Source organism: Somniosus microcephalus, chromosome 9, assembly GCF_052327205.1.
Source record: "Somniosus microcephalus isolate GS21.2 chromosome 9, FLI_Smic_1.0, whole genome shotgun sequence".
NCBI lineage: Eukaryota > Metazoa > Chordata > Chondrichthyes > Squaliformes > Somniosidae > Somniosus > Somniosus microcephalus.
In genome coordinates, this window is record NC_140995.1 from 33,801,919 (window position 1) to 33,824,143 (window position 22,225).

General features: G+C 44.4%; 1 protein-coding gene across 6 annotated transcripts in view; it reads left to right on the forward strand.

Annotated features, from left to right (window-relative positions):
• The window catches only part of lrrc1 (leucine rich repeat containing 1), a 231,750-nt gene that overhangs the window by 136,601 nt on the left and 72,924 nt on the right, over positions 1-22,225 (forward strand). For all 6 annotated transcript variants that reach the window (XM_085996510.1, XM_085996508.1, XM_085996509.1 and 3 more), the window contains 2 exons: positions 1,178-1,261; positions 19,806-19,921. In XM_085996510.1, coding sequence (XP_085852636.1) covers positions 1,178-1,261; positions 19,806-19,921 — 200 coding nt within the window. The remainder of the gene's footprint in view (positions 1-1,177; positions 1,262-19,805; positions 19,922-22,225) is intronic.

Below are 22,225 nucleotides of genomic sequence, written 5' to 3' on the forward strand. Positions count from 1 at the left end.
TCCTGTAAATAACCCTGGCAATCAGCAATAGGTTCTATTGTGGTTGCCCTGGGGATATTGATGACTGCTAGGAATATTACATGGGTTGTTTGCCCTTTTCTGCAAGACCTATAACTTTTTTGCATGGGGAACGCTAATCTCATGCCTTTCCATTTCGGTGTTTTTGTAAGGAGATTGCTGGGTATAGTTATTAGTTGTTGGCAGTGGATCAGTTTTTATTCCTCCTTGATCTTGTCTCAGTCTTTGATTTTATCTGCTTGAGGTATCCTGCACAGTAGTTCAGTCCACATTCACACAGTTGAAGAAATGGGCTGTCATAACATCATGGAGGATGCTGGCCCGCACTTAAAAGGAAACTGAGTGTCTGTGTGTACTTTTTATTATTGAGTCACTTAGTTGAAGAACCAAGTACAGGGCACACCAATGTGAGGAATTCTCATGTTGTGGTTTATGGGGACGATTTGGGGAAACTGAAGTCAGAGTGCCAGGTCTACCTCATTGGTGAGTTGGTCAGTTTTACCAGACTCTTTCCTGCAGCCCTCTAGATCTTTTGAGTTTGCCCCAAAATTGTGCCTTTCTCACCACATTTCCTCCCGTACTCTTCCAGGACTTCAGGATTCCAATTTTCCATTTGATATCCCAACACTTGCCTGCAAAATGTTGTTTGACGCAGCAATATGCAACCCAGTGTTTTGACTTGAATTGAAATATTTTAAAAAATGGAGCAAACTGTTAGTTGCACAGTTTAATTTCAATAAATTCTACTTGGATGCTGGTGAAGAGGAGTTGTGAAGTAAAATAACCATATGAGCCGCAATCCACATAACTTGGAGCAAGCGTCCGGTTTAGTGTTGGTTTGAACTTCAAATATTTAGTTCAGAATGAGATGAGCAAAGACTGATGATTCCTAAGCTGATGTGACCACTGGAATATCAATAGTGAAAAGGAGATATTTATATCTAAGAGAATATATGTGTCTATTGAAAACTGTCATGAAAATCATTTGAGTTAAACCCTATTTTTTCTTTTAAATTTGATCGTACTTCCAGTGTTTGAGTAGATAAGGAAATAAGAACTTTTTATACTTGGAAAATCCTTTTTAATATTTGAACAACATTATGAACTGAACAGATTTTGGATGTATTGCATAACAGCTATAATTTTTTTTTTTAAAAAGGGTTTGCCGAGGAGTATTGGAAAGTTGCGGAAGCTGACACATTTTAATGTGGACAGAAATAGACTGACTTCAATTCCTAAAGAGGTAAGATTCTGTGATTTCTTTGCTTTGAATTGATGAAGCTGGTGTTTAGAAATCATCTCTATTAGTGCTTCTTGAATGTGAAGATGGTGCGTTTTTTTTAATTGCGTGCTTGCAGCAATCACTAGGATCACATTCATGACACCTCTTGGACACCTCTTTAGATGTCTTCTGGTGAAGAGAGAGATTTCTCATATTGCTGCTACACAATCTAGTGGTATTTTTAAGAAGGCACCTGGCGCATGTCAGGTTCGCCGTCTTGGAAAGATTACTTTTCCAGAATGAGAACTGATCACGTTCAGGCCCTTCCTAAGTAACCTCTGGTACCTACGTACATTGTGTGCTAGTGCAGGAAACTTTGGTTTATCCGGAGGTTGTATGTCTGGAAACCTCGATCTACCGGCAGAAATCAGGAGCCGTTTTGTTAGGTTCTTTTTCTTCTTGTGGCTTTGTTTTAGCAATTGGGCTCTGGAAAGTCTCTCTGCAGCTGTTGCTAAGCTACAGAGATGCTTCCAAGGTACGGGCCGACTGTTTACAAGCTGTTGCGAAGCAACAGTGCTTGTTGTCAGATACGGAGATGAAAACCTCCGTATGCTTCAACATTAACTTTGTATGTCCGGCAGTTTTGATAGATTGGCAACAGCTCGGTCCTGTCGGTGCCGGAAGTTTCCTGTAATTAGACTACAGGAAACTTTGTGATATCCGGCACCGGCGTGTTGCCGATCTATCAAAATTGCCGGACGTACAAAGTTAATGTTGAAGCATACGGAAGTTTTCATCTCCGTATCTGACAACAAACACTGTTGCTTAGCAACAGCTTCTAAAGAGTCGGCTGCAGCTGCAAACGTCTCTAGCTGAAGCTGTTGCTATAGCTGCAGACCTTGCAGTGGCTGACTGGGGGAAAAAAAAAGAATGAGATCTAAAAAAAACTTACAGAAAATGGCTCCTGATTTTTGCCGTTAGATTGAGTATTCCGGACATACAACCTCCGCATAAACCAAAGTTTCCTGTATTATTAAAGAGGAAGTCACTTAAATGATCTGTTTGTTATTTAAAAACTGTTTACTTTGTTTTGTTGAAATTACAACTGAATCACTGGAAACTTTACTCGTTTATGATGTAAGCAAATCAATTTTTTATAAATTAGTCAGGCTGCATAAAATGTAGCACTTCAAGTGTTTGGTTCTAAGGCATGATTCAAAAGAAAAGGCATTTCTAACATACCCTAAAATCTGGTGTACAATTTCTGCATATGCATATGGCTTCACCTATTTTACTGTTGTCATATCCATGCAAACAATGTCACTCCAGTGCATAAGGCAGTTCCCTACAATTAGAAGACATGGGATATGCATTATTTCTATTTCCCTCGCCCCATTTTAAATCTAATATCTTCCATCGTTCAATGTTTTTAAGTCTTCTCCGCCATCCCTCACCTGACCACTTTAAAACCAAGTGCTATGTACGCAAATATGACCCAAAGTACCCTGCCCAATGACTTCCCTTCTTTTCCATGCTCTTCCTCCCCACCCTCCTTGGCCGTGTGAAGGTATATCTTGCTATCTGAAGCCATTGTCGGTCAGAGTTGTAAACTTGCTGCCTGGGGATTTGAGTGCAGTCTGTCAATGCACCAGTATCATGCATAAAACTTATTAGCTGTAATGTAATACTGTCACATTTTAAAACTTGCATGTCGATGTAATTTTTAGAAAAGCATGCTGACACTTGGTTTGCTTGTACTGCAGATTAAGTGCGATGAGTTTCATTAAGGAGGCTGGGTTCAGTTAATTCCCATGCAGTTTGAAGTAAATGTCAACACTTCTATTATTCAATACAGAAACTAATGCGCCTTTCATGTTAATCTAATATTTATTCAATTTGATATACTTTCTGGTACAAGTGAGCTTGATGAGCACGTCATGCAGCAACGCAGGTTATGCCAAAAATAAGTTCAGTAACTTGATGGCATCCCATTGAGTCAACAATCATGTTAAAATTACAAAGATCCCTGGTAAACGTGTTTTCTTTCAAAATGATCATTTAATTCTTTAAGTGTGATGAAAACTTGAACATTCTGCCAATTTAGAATACAGTTAAGTTTTTTTGGCAAGTTCAGCACAGGAGGGACTTAGTTTATAACTGCAGGAGAAAAACATGACTAGGTTAATTATTGCCAACAATATCTTCTAATTGCAAAGTTCTGAGAGGATTTGAAAGCTTAATCTTTTAACGTTTTTACTTCCTGTGAGTGTTTGCTGCTTGGGAAATGAGCGAAATAGAAATGTAAACCTGTGAGTATGCTTGTATGTGAAGTCCATTTGCGATTGCACACACTCATGAAATGCTGTGTTCTAGTTTGGGATCTTTGTTTGCTTGGCTTCAAGTATTTCATTTCATGTCCTGCTTGGATTGTCTGCAGCTTTGATATATTAACAAAACTGAATGTTTGACTGAAACAGCATGAGCATGCAAAAAAATTGTCTCTTTCGATGGTTCTGGGATGTTCCAGATGAATGTGGCTATTATGTGAATTTAAGGCATCATTAACTTCAAGCACCATTGTTCATTTTTTGTAATCGGGTTGCAGCGGGTGAATGCTGGAGATGACCCTTTAGTGTCGAGGCAGTGAGTAGTAAACCATGTTAGGGTCGTTTCTAAAATATTCTTGGAAAGTTATGATTTTATAGTTAAAAAAAATCATTTTCCTGTCGGTTGTCCTTTTATGGGAGGCTTAGCTTCCTGATGGTAAGCACTCTGGTTTTTGATACACAACCTCATTGCAGATCCCAGTGGTCATAACTGCAACAATGAGGAAAAATTGGTGGTGGTATTGGTAGGTAATCTCCCATGGTGAAAATCAAAATGGACAGACGTAGAAATGATAAAATATCCTCCTCATTTGGAGTGTTTTTAAGGCAGGTTTAAATTAAATGTATAAAACATTTAAACCTGCTTGTGCCTTTATAACCCACTGTGATCTCTTTAAAATGTATACTGTGCAACTAATATTACATTGGTTATCAGGGAGATAGTAAATACCGTAACGTCAAGTGAAACCATATTGGCTGTATTATTGGAAATGTTCGCTTTTCACATGTGCTATGCTCATTTTCTCTACCACATGGCTTTTTAAAAAATATTTGATATCTGTATGAATGTGTGTGGCTGTTTATATACAGTAAATAGCAGCTAGTGACTCGAGGCTTAATCTTGCGGTTCAAGTAAGATAAACTGCCCAGTTTTACTCACTCATATGTCTTCTATCTTCAGATACAGCTTTTTGTCCAACAGTGTTTTCTCCACTGTGTCTGAACTGAAGCTTTAGTGTCCCATTTTTTTTTTTGTTGCAGGCTGCTTCATTCCTGAGGTAGCGCAGTGCAAAATTTTGCATCTTTTTTTACAGTGCACATTAACTTTGAGGATGATTTAGTCCACAAGCTCCAATCTGCCACCTGTGTATGATACTGTACATCTTGTGTCACAGCAAAACATTTCCCATGTTAATGATAGAAGATGAGCACTTGGTTTTGAGTCAGATGTCAGGCCATGGAGAGAAGGTAGTCACATGCTACTTTCTCTTCATGCTGGTTGCAGTGTAATCAACCAAAGCAACTTTAAACTTCTAAAGAACTCTGGCAGTTCTCCGAGACACCTTTTATATTCCTAATGCTTAAAAAGAACTGACTTTCTAGTTAACTGTTTACATGAGAAATTTTACCAGCAATCGAAGGCCAGTGAACCGAGCTCTGCATGTATTTAAATACGCCTGCACAGATCTCTGGTTTCCCTTGATTACAGAGCAGGAGCACTGTAACCCATCAGCGGTGCCCACTAGCAGTGCTCTAATTGAAGTTATTACTGCGAGACTGGTACTTATTGTATTAGTGAACCGTGCAAGGTTGAGTTGGACGACAGGCTCCAATCTGTCATTTGTGTGATGACAGGCTCCAATCTGTCATTTGTGTGACGACAGGCTCCAACCTGTCATTTGTGTATGATACCAGCTTTACCCTCGAGAGGTCCTAACATACAGGAGGACATATTCCTGCTCTAAATTGAGTTTATTTTCAGAAGTGATGGTGCACAAAAATAAAAATCGGAGGAGAATTATTATATTTTTAAAAATGCAGTCCCATTCTAGCAGATGTTCCCCAACTTCTGAACAAAACAGATTTAAATTTAAGACCCGTTTCCTTGTAATTTACTCACCAGAACAGTCAAGTATAGATTTCTTTTTAGTTCCAACAATTTTGAAGTGTAGTTCTTTCTTGGAACCTTGCTTGGCAATGGGGAAACTCTGGAAACGTGTTCAAGGATCTCAGAAGACATCACAAGTACATTTTTATGGTCAAGCCCACTTGGAAGTTTTTCGGAAGCTTGTTCTTTCAAATGCATTTTGAGAGCGTGCAAGCAGTTATATACCTATTTTGCTTCAGTCAGTTAAATTAAACGTGATGAGTTATTAAGAGGCTTCAGTTGCAGGTTTTCCTCATTTTAAAAACCTGGAGAAAGAGGTCATTGGTTTTGCTGGAAGAATGCAGAAGCCAATCTTGGGTAATAATACTAATGGATGAGGAGGAAAACTTTCCAGATAATTACAGCAGTAATAAGACTATTTTATAAAATGATTTATTTTGATGTTCAGAGACTTTAGGATTGACAGCAGAAGCAAAAACGTGCAGCGGCTTTGTTGGGGAGGTTTGTGGTCACTTTAATTTGACTTTAAAAGCACTGCTCTTTGAGTAGTCCAGCTATAGGAATCCTGTAGGTAGGTGAAAGGCAAGAAGGTACTGCAAGATGAGCATGTTTCAATGCCAACTTTAAGAAATTTATCAAGAGATCAGGAATGTTTTGGCATATTGTGGTTGGTCAGAGCCTGCTTCAAGACAAGATTGCTGTCCAGTGTTGTCTGCAAAATGCTGATTCCTCAGTGCCCCAAACCTCTCGAGAGGTTATTAGAGGCTACCTGAAACATTTTAGGCATACTCAGGATGCCAGGTGACCTTTTGTTGGATCACACCTTAAGCAGCAGCATTAGTATTGGGAAACATGAGAAGTGTTGAGTGGGCCATTGTGGATAACTGCAACAAAGGCCCCATTTCCACCATCGCCATGGAAATTGTTGAAGTCTGATGGACAGTGTTGTGGGAGATAATATGTTTCCCACGACCTTTTTGTGTCATACCTGCTTGCCTTTTACCTACCTTCAGCTGCCTGGGTCGTAAGTTCTTGAATTCCCTCCCTAAACCTCTCTGCCTCTCTACCGACCTCTCCTCCTTTAAGATGCTCCTTCAAACCTCTTCCTGCCCTATTATCTCCTTGTGTGGCTCGGTGTCAATATTGTTTGGTAACGCTCCTGTGAAGCCCCTTGGGATGTTTTATATTATGTTAAAGGCACTATATAAATGCAGGTTGTTGTTAGACTTAATGCATTGAACTGTACTCATCTCTACTACCATCAGAGAGCTATAACCATTTCACTTTCGTGTTATATAGTTCAGCACAACTTTGAACGATCTAAAGCTATAATTTTAATCATATTTAAGTGCAAAATTTCACATTTTTCAAACATTGCACTTGTGTACGCATTTGCGACTTAATACTACTGTACTTTGACATCCCTCTCCCTAACATCTGTCTGAGACTGAACCACACTGTTCGCAACCTTGGTGTCATATTTGACCCTGAAATGAGCTTCCGACCACATATCCGCAGCATAACAAAGACCGCCTATTTCCACCTCTGTAACATCGCCCGTCTCTGCCCTTGCCTCAGCTCATCTGCTGCTGAAACCCTTATTCATGCCATTGTTACCTCTAGACTTGACACTTCCAACGCACTCATGGCTGGCCTCCCACATTCTACCCGATGTAAACTTGAGGTGATCCAAAACTCGGCTGCCCATGTCCTAACTCGCACCAAGTCCCGTTCACCCATCACCCTTGTGCTCGCTGACCTACATTGGCTCCCGGTTAAGCAATGCCTCGATTTCAAAATTCTCATCCTTGTTTTCAAATCCCTCCATGGCCTCGCCCCTTCCTATCTCTGTAATCTCCTTCAGCCCCACAACCCCCTGAGATATCTGCGCTCCTCTAATTCTTCCCTCTTGAGCATCCCTGATTATAATCGCTCAACCTTTGGTGGCCGTACCTTCTGTTGCCTAGACCCTAAGCTCTGGAATTCCCTGCCTAAACCTCTCTGCCTCTCTACCTCTCTATCCTCCTTTAAGATGCTCCTTAAAACCTACCTCTTTGACCAAGCTTTTGGTCACCTGCCCTAATTTCTCCTTATGTGGCTCGGTGTCAAATTTTTTGTCTTAAAATACTCCTGTGCAGCGCCTTGGAATGTTAAAGGCGCTATATCAATACAAGTTGTTGTACAATAGTGTTTTAAAAAATCCTGTCGGAAAGGGAAGGATGATATTTAATTGATAATTATAGTGTATCTGTTTGACTAACATCTGTCTACTTGTTTAGAGGTTCTTGTCATTAATAGTCTTTTAGACATCACTGTTTCTATCATGGAGTGTACATGCAGATATAGTAAATATGAAATCTGATATTGGGACACATATTTAATCAGTACATAGATGAGGTGAAGTAAATTCATGCAAAGTACACGCAGTATTACTGTCTTAAGACACACCTACATTTGATTGCTGCTTTTAAAATTTATTTTAGTTTTATTCCCGGAAACTGGTTACTGGTTTGAGCAGCAAATTACTGCATGGTGATGTTTGCAGACTTCTATTTCATTGTTTTGTTATTTCCTGAAAATATTCATTCATATTATACAAAATTTATCTTACGAGGACTGGAATACAAAGGGGTCAAAGTTATGTTCGAGCTGTACAGAGCGCTGGTGAGACCCCGCCTGGAGCACTCTTAAGTTCTGGGTGTCACACCAGAGGAAGGATATGCAGCACAGACTCACCAGAATGGTACCAGGGCTAAAAGGGTTAAATTATGAGGACAGGTTGCATAGACTGGGCTTGTATACCCTTGAGTATAGAAGATTAAGGGGGTGATCTCAGAGATTTTTAAGATGATTAAAGGATTTGATATGGTAGATAGAGAGAAACTCCTGGTGGGAGAGTCCAGAACAAGGGGCATAACATTAAAGTTAGAGCAGGGTGATGTCAGGAAGCACTTCTTCACACACACAGTCGTGGAAATCTGGAAAACTTTTCCACCAAAAAGTTGTTAAGACTAGGTCAATTGAAAATTTCAAAGCCGAGTGATGTGCCTCAATAATCCCGAGACTCGATGTTAGCGAAACAAAACCCGGCTTTTATTAACTTAGAAGATAACACGCAGTGGAGAGAGGTATCTTCCCTGGAGGTCTGCAGTACTGGCTGTGAGGCCAGACTGAGCTGGCTTACATAGAGGCCAGGTATGGGCGGAGCCCTACACACAACATATTCCATACATTCCAATACACAATACAATGGTGAGGAGAAACCTGAAACCAACCACAGTCACAGGCAATACAATGGTAAGGGGGAACCTGAAACCAACCAGTCACAGGCAGTGATGAATGGAATATTTCATCACATTCACCCCTTCTATAGATTTAGTCTGTTCGGGGGTTTGGTAGTCCTCTGCGACCGACGTGGCTGTTGTGGTGTCGCGGGTGTCGGCTGGGTGTCCCCGGTGGCCTCCTGGGTCTCTGCCGGGGGTGCCGCCAGGGTTGTTGAAGGGGTAGTTGGTGGGGGTGCCGTTGGTAGATGTTCTTCCGGGGGTGATGAAAGAGTAGTGGGTGGGTAAGAGTTGCTGTGGTCGTTGTTGCTGCTATTGCCGTGGTTGTTGTCGTTACCGGCTGGGGCGACGTCTTTTATTGACACGGTGTCCTCCCTTCCGTCGGCGTGCCGGACATACGCGTATTGGGGGTTGGTGTGGAGTAGGTGCACTGGCTCCACGAGAGGGTCCGTCTTATGGCCCCTCACATGCCTTCGCACGAATACTGGACCCGGGGTGGAGAGCCATGACGGCATGGATACGCCTGAGGTGGATTTCCGGGGGAAGCTAAACATTCGTTCATGAGGCGTGGCATTAGTGGCAGTACACAATAGCGACCGTATCGAATGGAGCACATCCGGGAGGACTTCCTGCCAGCGGGAGATAGGGAGGCCCTTGGTCCTTAGAGCTAGAGTGACTGCTTTCCATACTGTCCCGTTCTCTCGCTCCACTTGACCGTTACCCCGGGGGTTGTAGCTGGTGGTACGGCTCGTGGCGATACCCCTGGACAGCATGTACTGGCGTAGCTCTTCACTCATGAAGGACGCCCCCCTATCCGTGTGGATGTAGCTCGGCATACCGAACAGGCAGAACAGGCTGTTGAGGCATTTAATGACCGTGGCGCTGGTCATGTCTGGGCAGGGGAAGGCGAATGGGAACCGGGAGTATTCGTCCACAATGTTCAGGAAGTAAACATTGCGGTCGACGGACGGGAGGGGGCCCTTCAAATCTAAGCTGAGCCGCTCAAAGGGCCGTGTAGCTTTGATTAAGTGGGCTCTATCAGGGTGGTAGAACCGAGGCTTGCACTCAGCGCAAGTGCGGCAGTTCCTGGTCAGAGACCGAACTTCCTCAATCGAGTAGGGTAAGTTGCGGGACTTTATGAAGTGGAACAGCCGCGTGATCCCTGGGTGGCAGAGGTCGTTGTGGAGGGTCTGTAGCCGATCCCCGGTGGCGCTGGCACACATCCCTCGTGAGAGGGCATCTGGGGATTCGTTAAGGGCCCCTGGCCGGTAAATGATGTCATACTCGAAGGTGGAGAGCTCGATCCGCCACCTAAGAATCTTATCATTTTTGATCTTCCCCCTCTTTATTATTGAACATAAACGCTACCGACCGCTGGTCGGTAAGTAGGGTGAAGCGTTTGCCGGCTAGGTAGTGGCGCCAGTGGCGCACTGCCTCCACGATGGCTTGGGCCTCCTTTTCCACGGAGGAGTGTCTGATCTCGGGCCCTTGGAGGGTCCTCGAGAAGAAAGCTACGGGCCGCCCCGCCTGGTTGAGGGTGGCCGCCAAGGCAAAGTCAGACGCATCACTTTCCACTTGAAATGGAGTGTTCTCGTCCACTGCCTGTAGCGTGGCCCGCTCAATATCCTGCTTAATGCTTTTGAAGGCGGCGTGGGCCTCAGCAGAGAGCGGAAAAGAGGATGCTTTCAAGAGGGGGCGGGCTTTGTCGGAGTAGTTGGGGACCCATTGGGAATAATAAGAAAATAACCCCAGGCACCTTTTCAGGGCTTTGGGAGTGTTGGGCAGGGGCAGCTCCCGTAGGGGGCGCAATCGGTCGGGGTCTGGTCCGATTTCCCCATTCTCCACCACGCTGCCTAGTATGCAGAGGCGCGTGGTGTTGAAAACGCACTTGTCCTCGTTGTAGGTGAGGTTGAGTTTTTGTGCGGTTTTCAGGAACCTCTCGAGGTTCGAGTCGTGATCCTGCTGATTGTGACCGCAGATGGTGACGTTGTCGAGGTAGGGGAAGGTTGCCTGCAAGTGGTGGTCATCGACCATGCGATCCATCTCCCTCTGGAAGACCGAGACCCCATTCGTCACCCCAAAGGGGACTCTGAGGAATTGGTAGAGGCGTCCGTTCGCCTCGAAGGCGGTGTACGGGCGGTCCTCTGGTCTGATAGGGAGCTGGTGGTACGCTGACTTGAGGTCGATGGTGGAGAACACCCGGTATTGGGCGATTTGGTTCACCATTTCTGATATGCGGGGTAGCGGGTAGGCGTCTAGTTGGGTGTACCTGTTGATCGTTTGGCTATAGTCGATCACCATCCGTTTCTTCTCGCTACCCCTTACCACCACCACTTGGGCGCGCCACGGGCTATTGCTGCATTCAATAATGCGCTCTTTCAGGAGCCTGTCTACCTCGGTTGCGATAAACCGCCTGTCCTCCCAGCTGTACCTCCTGCTTTTGGTCGCTATTGGCCGGCAGTTAGGGGTAAGGTTCGCGAATAGCGAAGGCGGCTTTACCTTCAGGGTAGCCAGGCTGCACACTGTGAGGGGCGGCTGGGACCCACCGTACTTGAGCGTGATGCTTTGGTGGTTGCACTGGAAATCCAGGCCCAAGATCACGCTCGCGCATAGATTCTTCATGATTAATACTTTAAAATTATCGTATACAGTCCCGTTAACGGACAATTGTACCGTGCAGTAACCCAGAATGGTCGATGTCTGGGTTTTATCAGCCATAGAGATGGTACCCCGAGTAGGGACCACCTTTAGGGAGAGCTGTCGTGCCAGTTCCGGGTGGATAAAACTCTCCGTGCTTCCACTGTCAATTAAACATTTAACCCCGTACCCGTTTACCTCGATGTCCACCATTGATTTGGATAGCGGGTGGGGCCTGGTCTGGTCCACTGTGACCGATGCCACTGTAGGGCCCTGATCGAGACAAGATGGCGTCCGCGCTGTCTGCTCACAAGATGGCGGACCCCACGAGGTCGGGCAAGATGGCGTCCAAGATGGCCGCTCCCACGGCGCACACGCGGCGGTGGCGGGTTTTGGTTTTCCAGCGGGGTTCCCTCTGCACACCTTCCCAAAGTGCCCCTTCTTACCGCACTTAAAGCAGGTGGTGCCTTTCGCCGGGCACAGGTTTCTGGTGTGCTTTGGCTGCCCGCAGAAGTAGCAGTTGGGTCCCCGACGCGTCGCGGCTGTCAGGCTTCTGGGGGGAGAGCGGGGCCCCGACGGTGTCGGGCTGCCGGGCGGGGAAGATGCCTTCCAAGATGGCGGCGCCCTTGGTGCACACGTGGCGGCATGGACGGCGCGGGCTGAAGAGTAGGCGTCCGAGTTTCTCTGGGCCACATCCAGGGATCGCGCGGTGTCCGCAGCCTGTTTCAGGTCCAATCCCGTTTTTTCCAGCAGTCTTTGCCGGATGTAAGTGGAGCTGAGGCCTGTGATAAAGGCATCGCGAACAAGCTCGTCGGTGTACACTGCGGCTTTTACATCTCGGCACTTGCAGTCTTTGCCAAGCATTTTCAGGGTGCCTAGGAACTCCTCCACCGATTCCCCAGGTCGCTGTGCGCGAGTGGCGAGCAGATGCCTAGCATACACCTCATTCGTAGGCTGCTGGTAATGCGCCTTTAAGATGTCGCAGGCGGCCAGGTACGTGTCGGCGTCTTGGATGAGGGGGTAAACCCGGTGGCTTACCCAATTCCGCAGAATTCCGAGTTTCATACTCGTAGCGTCTTTGATGGCTGCGGAATTGTCCAGGAAGAATTCCATACACATAAACCAGTGTCCGAAGCGTGCTGATGCGTCCGGAGCATGCTGATCCAAATCCAAACGTTCGGGTTTCAGGAGTTGATCCATTGTGTTGAAAAATAAGTTAATAAAATTGATGTGCCTCAATAATCCCGAGACTCGATGTTAGCGAAACAAAACAAGGCTTTTATTAACTTAGAAGATAACACGCAGTGGAGAGAGGTATCTTCCCTGGAGGTCTGCAGTACTGGCTGTGAGGCCAGACTGAGCTGGCTTACATAGAGGCCAGGTATGGGCGGAGCCCTACACACAACATATTCCATACATTCCAATACAATGGTGAGGAGAAACCTGAAACCAACCACAGTCACAGGCAATACAATGGTAAGGGGGAACCTGAAACCAACCAGTCACAGGCAGTGATGAATGGAATATTTCATCACACCGAGATTGATAGATTTTTGTTAGGCAAGGGTATTAAAGGTTATGGAACCAAGGTGGGTAGATGGAGCTAAGATGCAGATCAGCCATGATCTCATTGAATGGCGGAACAGGCTTGAGGGGCTGGACGGCCTACTCATGTTCCTATGCTCTTACAGTATTATTCCAGTTTTAAGTTGTGGGTTTTCTGTGTTGGAAGTACTGAGACACTGAATGAAGAGTGAGTGATCTGTTGTTTTGTTTCAGTATATTGTCTGCTCAGGTGCTGCCTCAACAGGAGAAATCAGATTGGGATAAAAGTAAATATTGGATTTTCCAGCTGTGAGCGAGAGTGGTGGTTTTGAAGCAAGAATGTGCGAGACAGCCGCATGTCAGCATTACTTACCCATTACTGAGTTGATGAGGTGTGAATCCATGCTTGAATAGACGTATAAAGGTAAATTCCTTCCTTTTTAGTTCTCCAGGTCTGGATTCATTCATGCACTCTACAACTCGCTCACCTACAGCCCAGGAACATGCTAACCATTTAACATGTTCGAACTGGTTTAGAGTTTTAAGTGAAGCTTGTGTTTGTTTCAAATTACCACTTCACTCTACCCTATATAGGTAGTGGAGAAAAAATGTTGGAAGTTATCTTTACATTCCAATCCTGGAGTAGTGAACAGTCTTAGCAGAGGAGAGCATTAGGCCTGATGGTGCTTGATCTGGTCCAACCTGAGCTTGCAATGAATGGCTAAACCAGTTGTGAGTCAGATACATTCAAGTCTGTGCCCCTTGGACTTAAGGGAGCGAAGCTGTGGACTGTACCTAGGGGAACGACTAGTATGGTAGAGAGTAGGGGTTATACTTGGGACAAGGGCATTAATGGTGGGGGGTGAGGGAGTGCTTGAGCAGATTGACAGCTGCAGAAGTGTCATGGAGAATGGAGGGCCAAAGCCTAGACAGCTGGGAGTTTGAAAGTACCATTGTAAGTGACTTGGAGAAGAGTTTTTTCTAGTGGTGGGTCCAGAAGGAAGTGGGGTTGGAAGGGGGATGAGCGGTGAGGGATACAAGGATATGCTCGAGACAGTAGGAGTAGAAAGGCCACATGAGATGGCATGGTTGAGTGGGTGGCCGTGAATACGGGTAGGAGAGTATCAAGGGAGAGGTTAAGGGAGGACTGGAAGGCAGGTGAACCCGGAGGAGAGGGGGCAAGGTGAGTCGAAATGGAGACTGAAATCCCCAAGGATAAGGAGTCGCTTCAGTAAATGTTGTCGCCCATGATTGAGCCAAGTTTTTGTCAAAGCCATAAGGTTGTGGATGGCAAGGGCCTTGCTGGCGAGTGAATGGACATTCTGGAGGGAAATGTGGAGGTGGGTGACGATTGTTGATCTGGCAAAGTCCGAGAGGTCAGTGGTGAGTGGGACAGGAAGGAGGTTGGCGAGATTAGCCCCCAGCAGGTGTGCAGGACAGGAAGATTGATGAGAGAGAAGCATTGGGCAGTTGGAGTTGCTAAGGAGGGAGCGACAACTGCCTACATGGTCCCTTCAGAGAATGCTGAGAGAGGGTAGCTGTGGCATTAACTAAGAGGGCTTAAAGCTTGGGACAGTGGCAGGAGAGTAGGAATGCAGAAGAATAGTTAATGTTTGGGATAGGGATGAGAGGGTGTGGGGGTGGGGGGGAGAAATACCTGAGGGGAGAAATGAAAGGTGGCATGACTAGGTGATGGGAAGGGGAGGAGACGGGAGAGGGTCCTAAGGCAGTAAAGCGGAGATAAAAGAAATGCCATTAACCCGCCCCATTCTTGTATCCTTTATCTGCTTTTCCTTCACCCAGTTATCCAATCTAATCTTGAATGTTGACATAGTTTCTGCCTGAATCACTCACCCTGGAAGTGAATTCCACTGCGTCACAACTTTGTGTAAAATTTCCATTGAATATAGTGACCATCTTTCCTTGAAATCATCAGTTTCAACAACATCAGTGTACAATGATAAACGTCACAATCATTAGTTGGAAATGTCAAGAACATGGATCAGACTGGCTGGCATCTGCCAGGACAGTCACCGCCGGCATTTTAAATAAAAATCACAAACACAATAGGACTGATACCTGAAACAAAATAGAACTGATGCCATACACTTCAGAATATATTTAAGTGCTCAAATATAGGATCAATTTAAGTGAAGAACATTGGATTCAAAAGCAAAAGGCAATCTGGTCAAATTGGCAGATGATGCTGAAACTGAAGGGAGTAGGTCTGAAGAAATCTGAAGAGGTAACGAATGATCTACAGAAGGTGAAATAAAATATGCAGATAGGCAGAGCAGTGGTACATGAAATCCAGTAAGGCAAAGTTCTGACGAAGGTTCATCAACCTGAAAGGCTAACTCTGTTTCTATCTTCACAAATACTGCCTGACCTGCTGAGTATTTCCAGCATTTTCTGTTTTTATTTTATATTATAAACCTTATGATACTATGATCACTGTTCCCTAAATGTTCAGCTACTGTCACTTGCTCCACTTGACCTACTTCATTCCCCAGAACCAGATCCAGCAATGCCTCCTCCCTCGTCGGGCTGGAAACATACTGATCAAGAAAGTTCTCCTGAACACACTTCAGAAATTCTTCCCCTTCTCTGCCCTTTACACTATTTCGATCCCAGTCTATATTAGGATACTTGAAGTCCCCCATTATCACTACTCTATTGTTCTTGCACCTCTCTGTAATTTCTCTGCAAATTTGCTCCTCCATATCTTTACTACTAGTTGGTGGTCTATAGAATACACCTAGTAGTGTAATGGCACCTCTATTATTTCTTAACTCTAGCCATATAGATTCTGTCCTTGACCCCTCCAGGACATCTCTCTCCAGCACTCTAACATTCTCCATAACCAATACTGCCACACCACCTCCTATCTTTCCTGAACACCTTATAACCAGGAATGTTTAATTTAATGTCGTATTGTTTGGGGCAAAAGTACAGATGTACTGACTTAACATTTTTCTGCGTGATGTCGAATCTGCAATTGGGTCTTTCTATTAAATTTCTGAAAGTTTAACCATCTCTTTGCCGAAGTGTACCTTTTCAGTTAAAGTCTTGCTTTCAATTCAAGAAACAATTCAATTGTTTTAAGGCATTTAGTTACTTGAGGAATTTTCTTATACAGTGGGTTTGTAATGTATTGAATTTACATGTTCTTGCCCTGGCTAAGAGCCCGACATAAAGTCATGTGGAGTTTTACTTCAGTGCATGTCAGAACTAATTTTCTGCTCAACGCAGCTGCAATCTCCTGCTCCTGGCCGAGTCCTGGTCTCCTGATCTCCTACGGTTCAGTCCGTCAATGGGGGAAAACAGAGGCCTGACAATTCCTATACTGTTGGAAGTATCAACCCTAGCGAGTAATAGCACTGAATGTTCCAACTCCTAGTTTTTGCTGACTCCGAGATGAATCATTCAGTAATAACTACTTACTTATTTACTTGTTTTAGCTGTGGTATTATTATTTTTCCTTTCATGCTACCCTCTAACTGGGAGGTTGGTAAGGTGACTTGTTTCCCAGACTTTTGCCAACATTGGTCTGTTAACAGCTGCTAGGTAGTGCATGAGGACAGCATGGGTTGACTCACTTTATTTATTTCTCTCTCTCTCTCTCTCTCTCTCTCTCTCTCTCCCCCCTTTCCACCCCCCCCCCCCCTCCCACCATCCCCTGGCCTCCTTTCCAATGAAGAAGTGGCTTGTTCCATCTTGCTGTCTCCCAGACACTGAAATTGAGCTTGGTAACTCAAAGCATATTGATGCATCAAACCAATGTGCCGTAGTGATTTACACTCACAATTTCCCAATGATGAATGACCAATTTTGATTGCGTTGTCAGGGGGAGCGCCAAGTTGGATGTGGTTCTTACCCGTGGGTGGTGTGAAGAAGGTAAAAAAAAAAAAAAGCACTTGGATCACCTAAACCTCTGCTAACCTGCTCATTGCAGCCTGATCAATGTTGATGCTGTCAGAGAGATATGGGAGTTAGTTGCCTACCTAGCTTGGCAGGGGGATGGATGAGCAGAGGATCAAGGAGGAGAGAAAACCAGAAATGACTTTTTTTAATTAAAAAAAGTCTTTAAATCCAGGTGGTGATTATTATAAAGGTTAAACTTATAATCATTTTGACTGTCACACCAACTACCGTCACTTCAGAATGCTGATAAATTTTCCTGAGACTGTTCAACTTATCTGCCTTTTATACTCAGTCACTGACAGTATTTGTAAAGGTATTTGACTCCCGATTCAGACACATATTAAGTTCAATCGCTTCCCAACTTCTCTCATTTTATAGGATTTCTGATTCAAACATAAGTCTTTCACTGGTCTTCACATTTTATGTTCAATATTGGCAGCGCAACACACACAAATTCTGTATTTGTGTGTAATAGCAGTTTAAATTGGATTTAGTTGGACTGTTTGTTAATGATTACACTTCCTTTAAAACTAGCCATTCTTGTTTCTTGTAAGTATTCGATAAAAACCTTGATTCAAATGACATGTATTGCAATGTACTTGATCAGCTTTCTGCTGTTTGCGGCTTCTAATTTTATTCTTGCGACGTGGGTGAAGCTGGGTCAATCATCTCAGCCCCAGCACATCACTGCAGGAGTTCCTTAGGGCAGTGTCCTAGGCCAACCATCTTCAGCTGTTTCATCAATGACCTTCCCTCCATTATAAGGTCAGAAGTGGGTATGTTCGCTGATGATTGCACAGTGTTCACCATTCGCAACTCCTTATATAATGAAGTAGTCCGTGCTCGCATGCAGCAAGACCTGGACAGCATTCAGCCTTGGGCTGATAAGTGGCAAGTAACCTTCGCGCCACTCAGGCAATGACCACCTCCAACAAGAGAGAGTCTAGCAACCTCCCCATGACATTCAACGGGATTACCATCACTGAATCCCCTACCATCAACATCCTGGGGGTCATCATTGACCAGAAACTTAACTGGACCAGTCACATAAATGTTATGTCACCAAGAGTGGGTCAGAGGCTGGGTATTCTGCAGCGAGTGTCTCATCTCCTGACGCCCCAAAGCCTTTCCACCACCTACAAGGCATAATTCAGGAGTGTGATGGAACACTCTCCACTTGCCTGGATGAGTGCAGCTCCAAAAACACTCGAAGCTCGACACCATCCAAGACAAAGGAACCCATTTGATTGGCACCCCATCCACCACCTTAAACATTCACTCCCTCCACCGCCAACACGCCATGGCTGCAGTGTGTACCATCTACAAGATGCACTGCAGCAATTCGCCAAGGCTTCTTCGGCAGCACTTCGCAAACCCATGACCTCTACCACCGAAGGACAAGTGCAGCAGGCGCATGGGAACCTGCAAGTTCCCCTCCAAGTTGCACACCATCCTGAGTTGGAAATATATCGCCGTCCCTTCATCGTCACTGGGTGAAAATCCTGGGACTCCCTCCGTAACAACACTGTTGGGAGTACCTTCACCACATGGACTGCAGTGGTTCACGAAGGAAGCTCGGTACCACCTTCTCGAGGGTGATTAGGGATAGGCAATAAGCACCAGCGACGCCCACATAAAAAAAAAACTCTGCTGCACTTGGCAAGTTATTGTGTTGCCTAGAAATTGTAAAGTATGTAGATATTTTAACATCAAACTTCCTTCAGAATTCATGCTGTAGGTCATAAAGCTGGTTTCCTGGGTCAGGTGACTATCAACTGTCATGAAGTCTCAAAAGTTGTCATCATCATTGCAGTCACTGGAGCCTCTCAGGGATGTGGCCTGTTCCTTGGTGACATCATGGAATGGTCTAGTAGAAGGAAACAAAACTATTTTAAAAGTTTTAAGTTTTAAATGTTTTTCCTGCTCTAAAATGGAGGAGTATTGTTGTGGGGTGGGAGAAGTAATTGTAATCTGTTCTCTTATTTCCCCCCTGCCTCCACACTTTCCTTCTCCTTTACATTAGGCTGGATCTTGCTGGACAAATAATGGTGCGTTAACGACGCGTGCAGTTATTAATGCACAAATCGGCCAGCAAGTTCATGAGATTAAAAGATGCGTGCGAGTTGTGAATCTGGAACTTGCTGGTCGATTTTCGCTGCTTGCTTCGCACAAACGGCTTCTCATTCTTCGCCTCCCCGTTATTTTTAAGAACTTCCTGGATTTGCACGTTAATTCTCCATTAACCTCACTGCAGAAGGTTAGGGCTGGAATTTAACAGCACAAGTACCTTTTTTAATGATGTGATAATTGTTAATGCAATGCTAATCAAGCTCTGTGGCCCAGAAATTGAGCAGTTTGAACTGTTCAATCTCATTCCTGCATGTAGTGAATTGTTGTTGGATTTTAAAAATGTCAAATTTAAAATTTTCACTTTTTTTCCTTTGTTTTCCTTTCTACCTCTTTTCTCTCTCAATCCAATCTTTCTTCCCCTCTTTTTATTTCTCCTTTTGTACCTGAGTTGGATCTAATTCACCTTCTTTCCTTCTCTGTCATTCCTCTGTTTCTTTCTCAATCCTTAAATCTCAGTGGTTAAGGAGATAGACTGTTGGTCCTGCTTTTCACTGAGGCCCCAGATGCCCCGTTGCCGTCAGTGTGCTGTTGTCAGCTCACATTTCCAAGAAATTATGCCGCAAAAAAAGCCTTTTGAGCTGAAGGGTGCAGAAAAAAGCATAACTAACGACGCGTGCCACGAGATGCCCCACTCCAGCAAGACCCGGCCCATTATTTTATATTCAGTAGTTGGTACTGGTTGCTGGCACTGTTAATGCAGTCCAGGTATTTGTACCTCTTGCGAGTAAATTAAAAATTCTGAATTTGGATCACATTGAAGAAGGTAGATTCTAATCCTTTAGCGACAGCAAAAGAAGTGGTGACTTTTCTAACCACTCTGATTTCAAACGCAGATTGGTGGATGCTGTAATCTTAACGTCTTCAGTCTCCGAGATAACAGATTAACAAGAATCCCGCCAGAAATTTCGCAGGCAACTGAACTTCATGTGCTGGACCTAGCTGGAAACAGGTGAGCATGTTTTGGAGGGAGCAGGTTACCCTTTGACATGGTTTCTTGCATTAGATAAATATATTAGAATTGATAAAGGTAGTGAAAAATTAGGATAATCTTTTAGATGATAAACTTACCAGTGAGATAGATGGTTTTTTGCATGAATTTAGATAAGGTTTAGAAGTGCACATATCTAAACAGCTAATAAATTGCTTTGAATTTATTTTTAGATATTGTGCAGTACCTGGAAGATACTGGGATGGGAGATTTAAAATGCATTTGTTGTCTTAATGAACATCAATATTATTTCTGTAGCAAACACTTTAAGGTCCAACAGTAGCTCCAGGACATTGCTGTATTCCTGAGAATGTGACCATTACAACCTAACTGCCCTGTGGACACACCTCCCTTTACTCCATGCAGTTTTCCATGACAACAACAAATACAGAGACTAATGTCACCCAATAATGAAAGGACTGGAGGGGGGAACAGAAAATAACTGCCATCACCTGTATTTGCAGCATGATGAGAGGGGGTGGAAATCGAGCGCGCTCACTCCACAAAATGCTGGAGAAACTGCAACCTAAGAAGTTCTCTATTGCACACTTTCTGGTCATGTCTCAGTCTTCAGTCCATCTGATCAGAGAACATGGAGGCCATTCAGCCTCACCACCCCTTTGAATCACAACCCCCAACCCCATTTGGCCGCTCCTAACAAGAGAAGGAGCAACAGAGGTGCTGCCGCCTGACATCTTCCTCCAGTAAACGTGGATAAAACGTCTGCCAATCTGAGTGATAACATGGGCGGTACCCTGAACTGGGGAAACACCAAGGTGTGCGTCCTCTTTCTGCAGGCCCACTATACAGGAAACTTTCGATTAACCGGCCTCTAAATAACCAGAACGCTCTATCCACCGGCAAAATTCAGGAGTCGGTTCAGGTAACTTTTTTTTTACTCCATTTGTTGCTGTGCAAGGGTGTAGCTGAAGCTGTTGCTAAGCTACAGAGACGCTTGCAACTTGTGCTGATTGACAGGGTTTGTTGCTTTATACGGCGCTCTGAGCTCCATATCTTTTACTATAGCGTTCGGTTATCTGAAATTGTTGATGAACCGGCACCACGTCGGTCCCGTCCGTGCCGGATACCAGAAAGTTTCCTGTACTTCTGCATTCTTCACAGCTTGGTCCCTCCCTAAACAAGCACACCACAGGCTGTGGGTTGAATGGAGAGACCCCCAGCCGCACCCCCCCCCCCCCCATTACTTGCATCAGTATCCCAACAGACTAAACCTCCGTTTTATTAAGGATAGACAATGATTCACTGCTAATGAAATGTGAATAGATGTGTCAGTGTGTATCTCTGCAAATACCATTTATTGTTGCCTGTAATATACCATTGGTTAACAATCTTGCAAGCTTTGAATTTGATAACTTTCCTTTTTTAAATCAAGGGAAAGTAGAGTTGTCGCTTACAGTGTCAACCTTTAGAAATACATTGCATAGTTGGAACTGATTCTAAGTGGTAGGGACAGATATGAGAAGCAGCATTTAAAATTAGGCCAAATTGATGAAGGAGCATAGGTACAAGCTCAACCTGCGCCCCTCGAGTCAGATTATGTCACCCTAGTCTGTGTTGCACTAGCAGATCTCAGTCGCGATAGCTCAGGAGGGTTGAAGAATCAGCCATGGTTCCCAATACTGATCAGTGTTCAGTGATTTCCTTCTGGAATGTGCCCCTGTCCAGGTGTGATGCCTCCTACGGTTAAATAGCTTACTGGCATTCACTGTCTTAAGCTTATGCACGAGGAATGGTTAAGTTGTGAGTGGCTGCTTTTACTTGTGAAACCGTACTGCAGTAATTGGTGGTGCTTTCAGGAAAGGAGGAGGGAAATTGGTGGGTTTGTGTGGGGGAACTGGCTTTCTACTGTGTGCTAGTACTTGATGTCTCATCTGTGGTGTTAGAGGTATTGGTGTCTTTCTACGAATGTGGTAGATTTATAAAAAGTAAAATTTATTGCAACTGATCATTGCAAGGAGGTGAATTTATGTTGTGTAGAACACTCTCGGGAGCCGCAAGCCTACATTTCGTTGTACTGCACTTGTGCACTAACAATGACAAAGTTGATTATGATTATGATGTGTTAACCATTGAGATGATTTTTCTTTTTCAATGCTCCATAACACTTAAAAATAAAATTAAAACTCCTACAAAATACAATTTCCTTACTTGTAACGTTTTGGGTTTTAGCTTGTGATAAAAATGAGAGAGAGAGAGAGAGAAAGTTAAGAATTGTGTATGAAAGAAGCAAACATGGGCATGGTA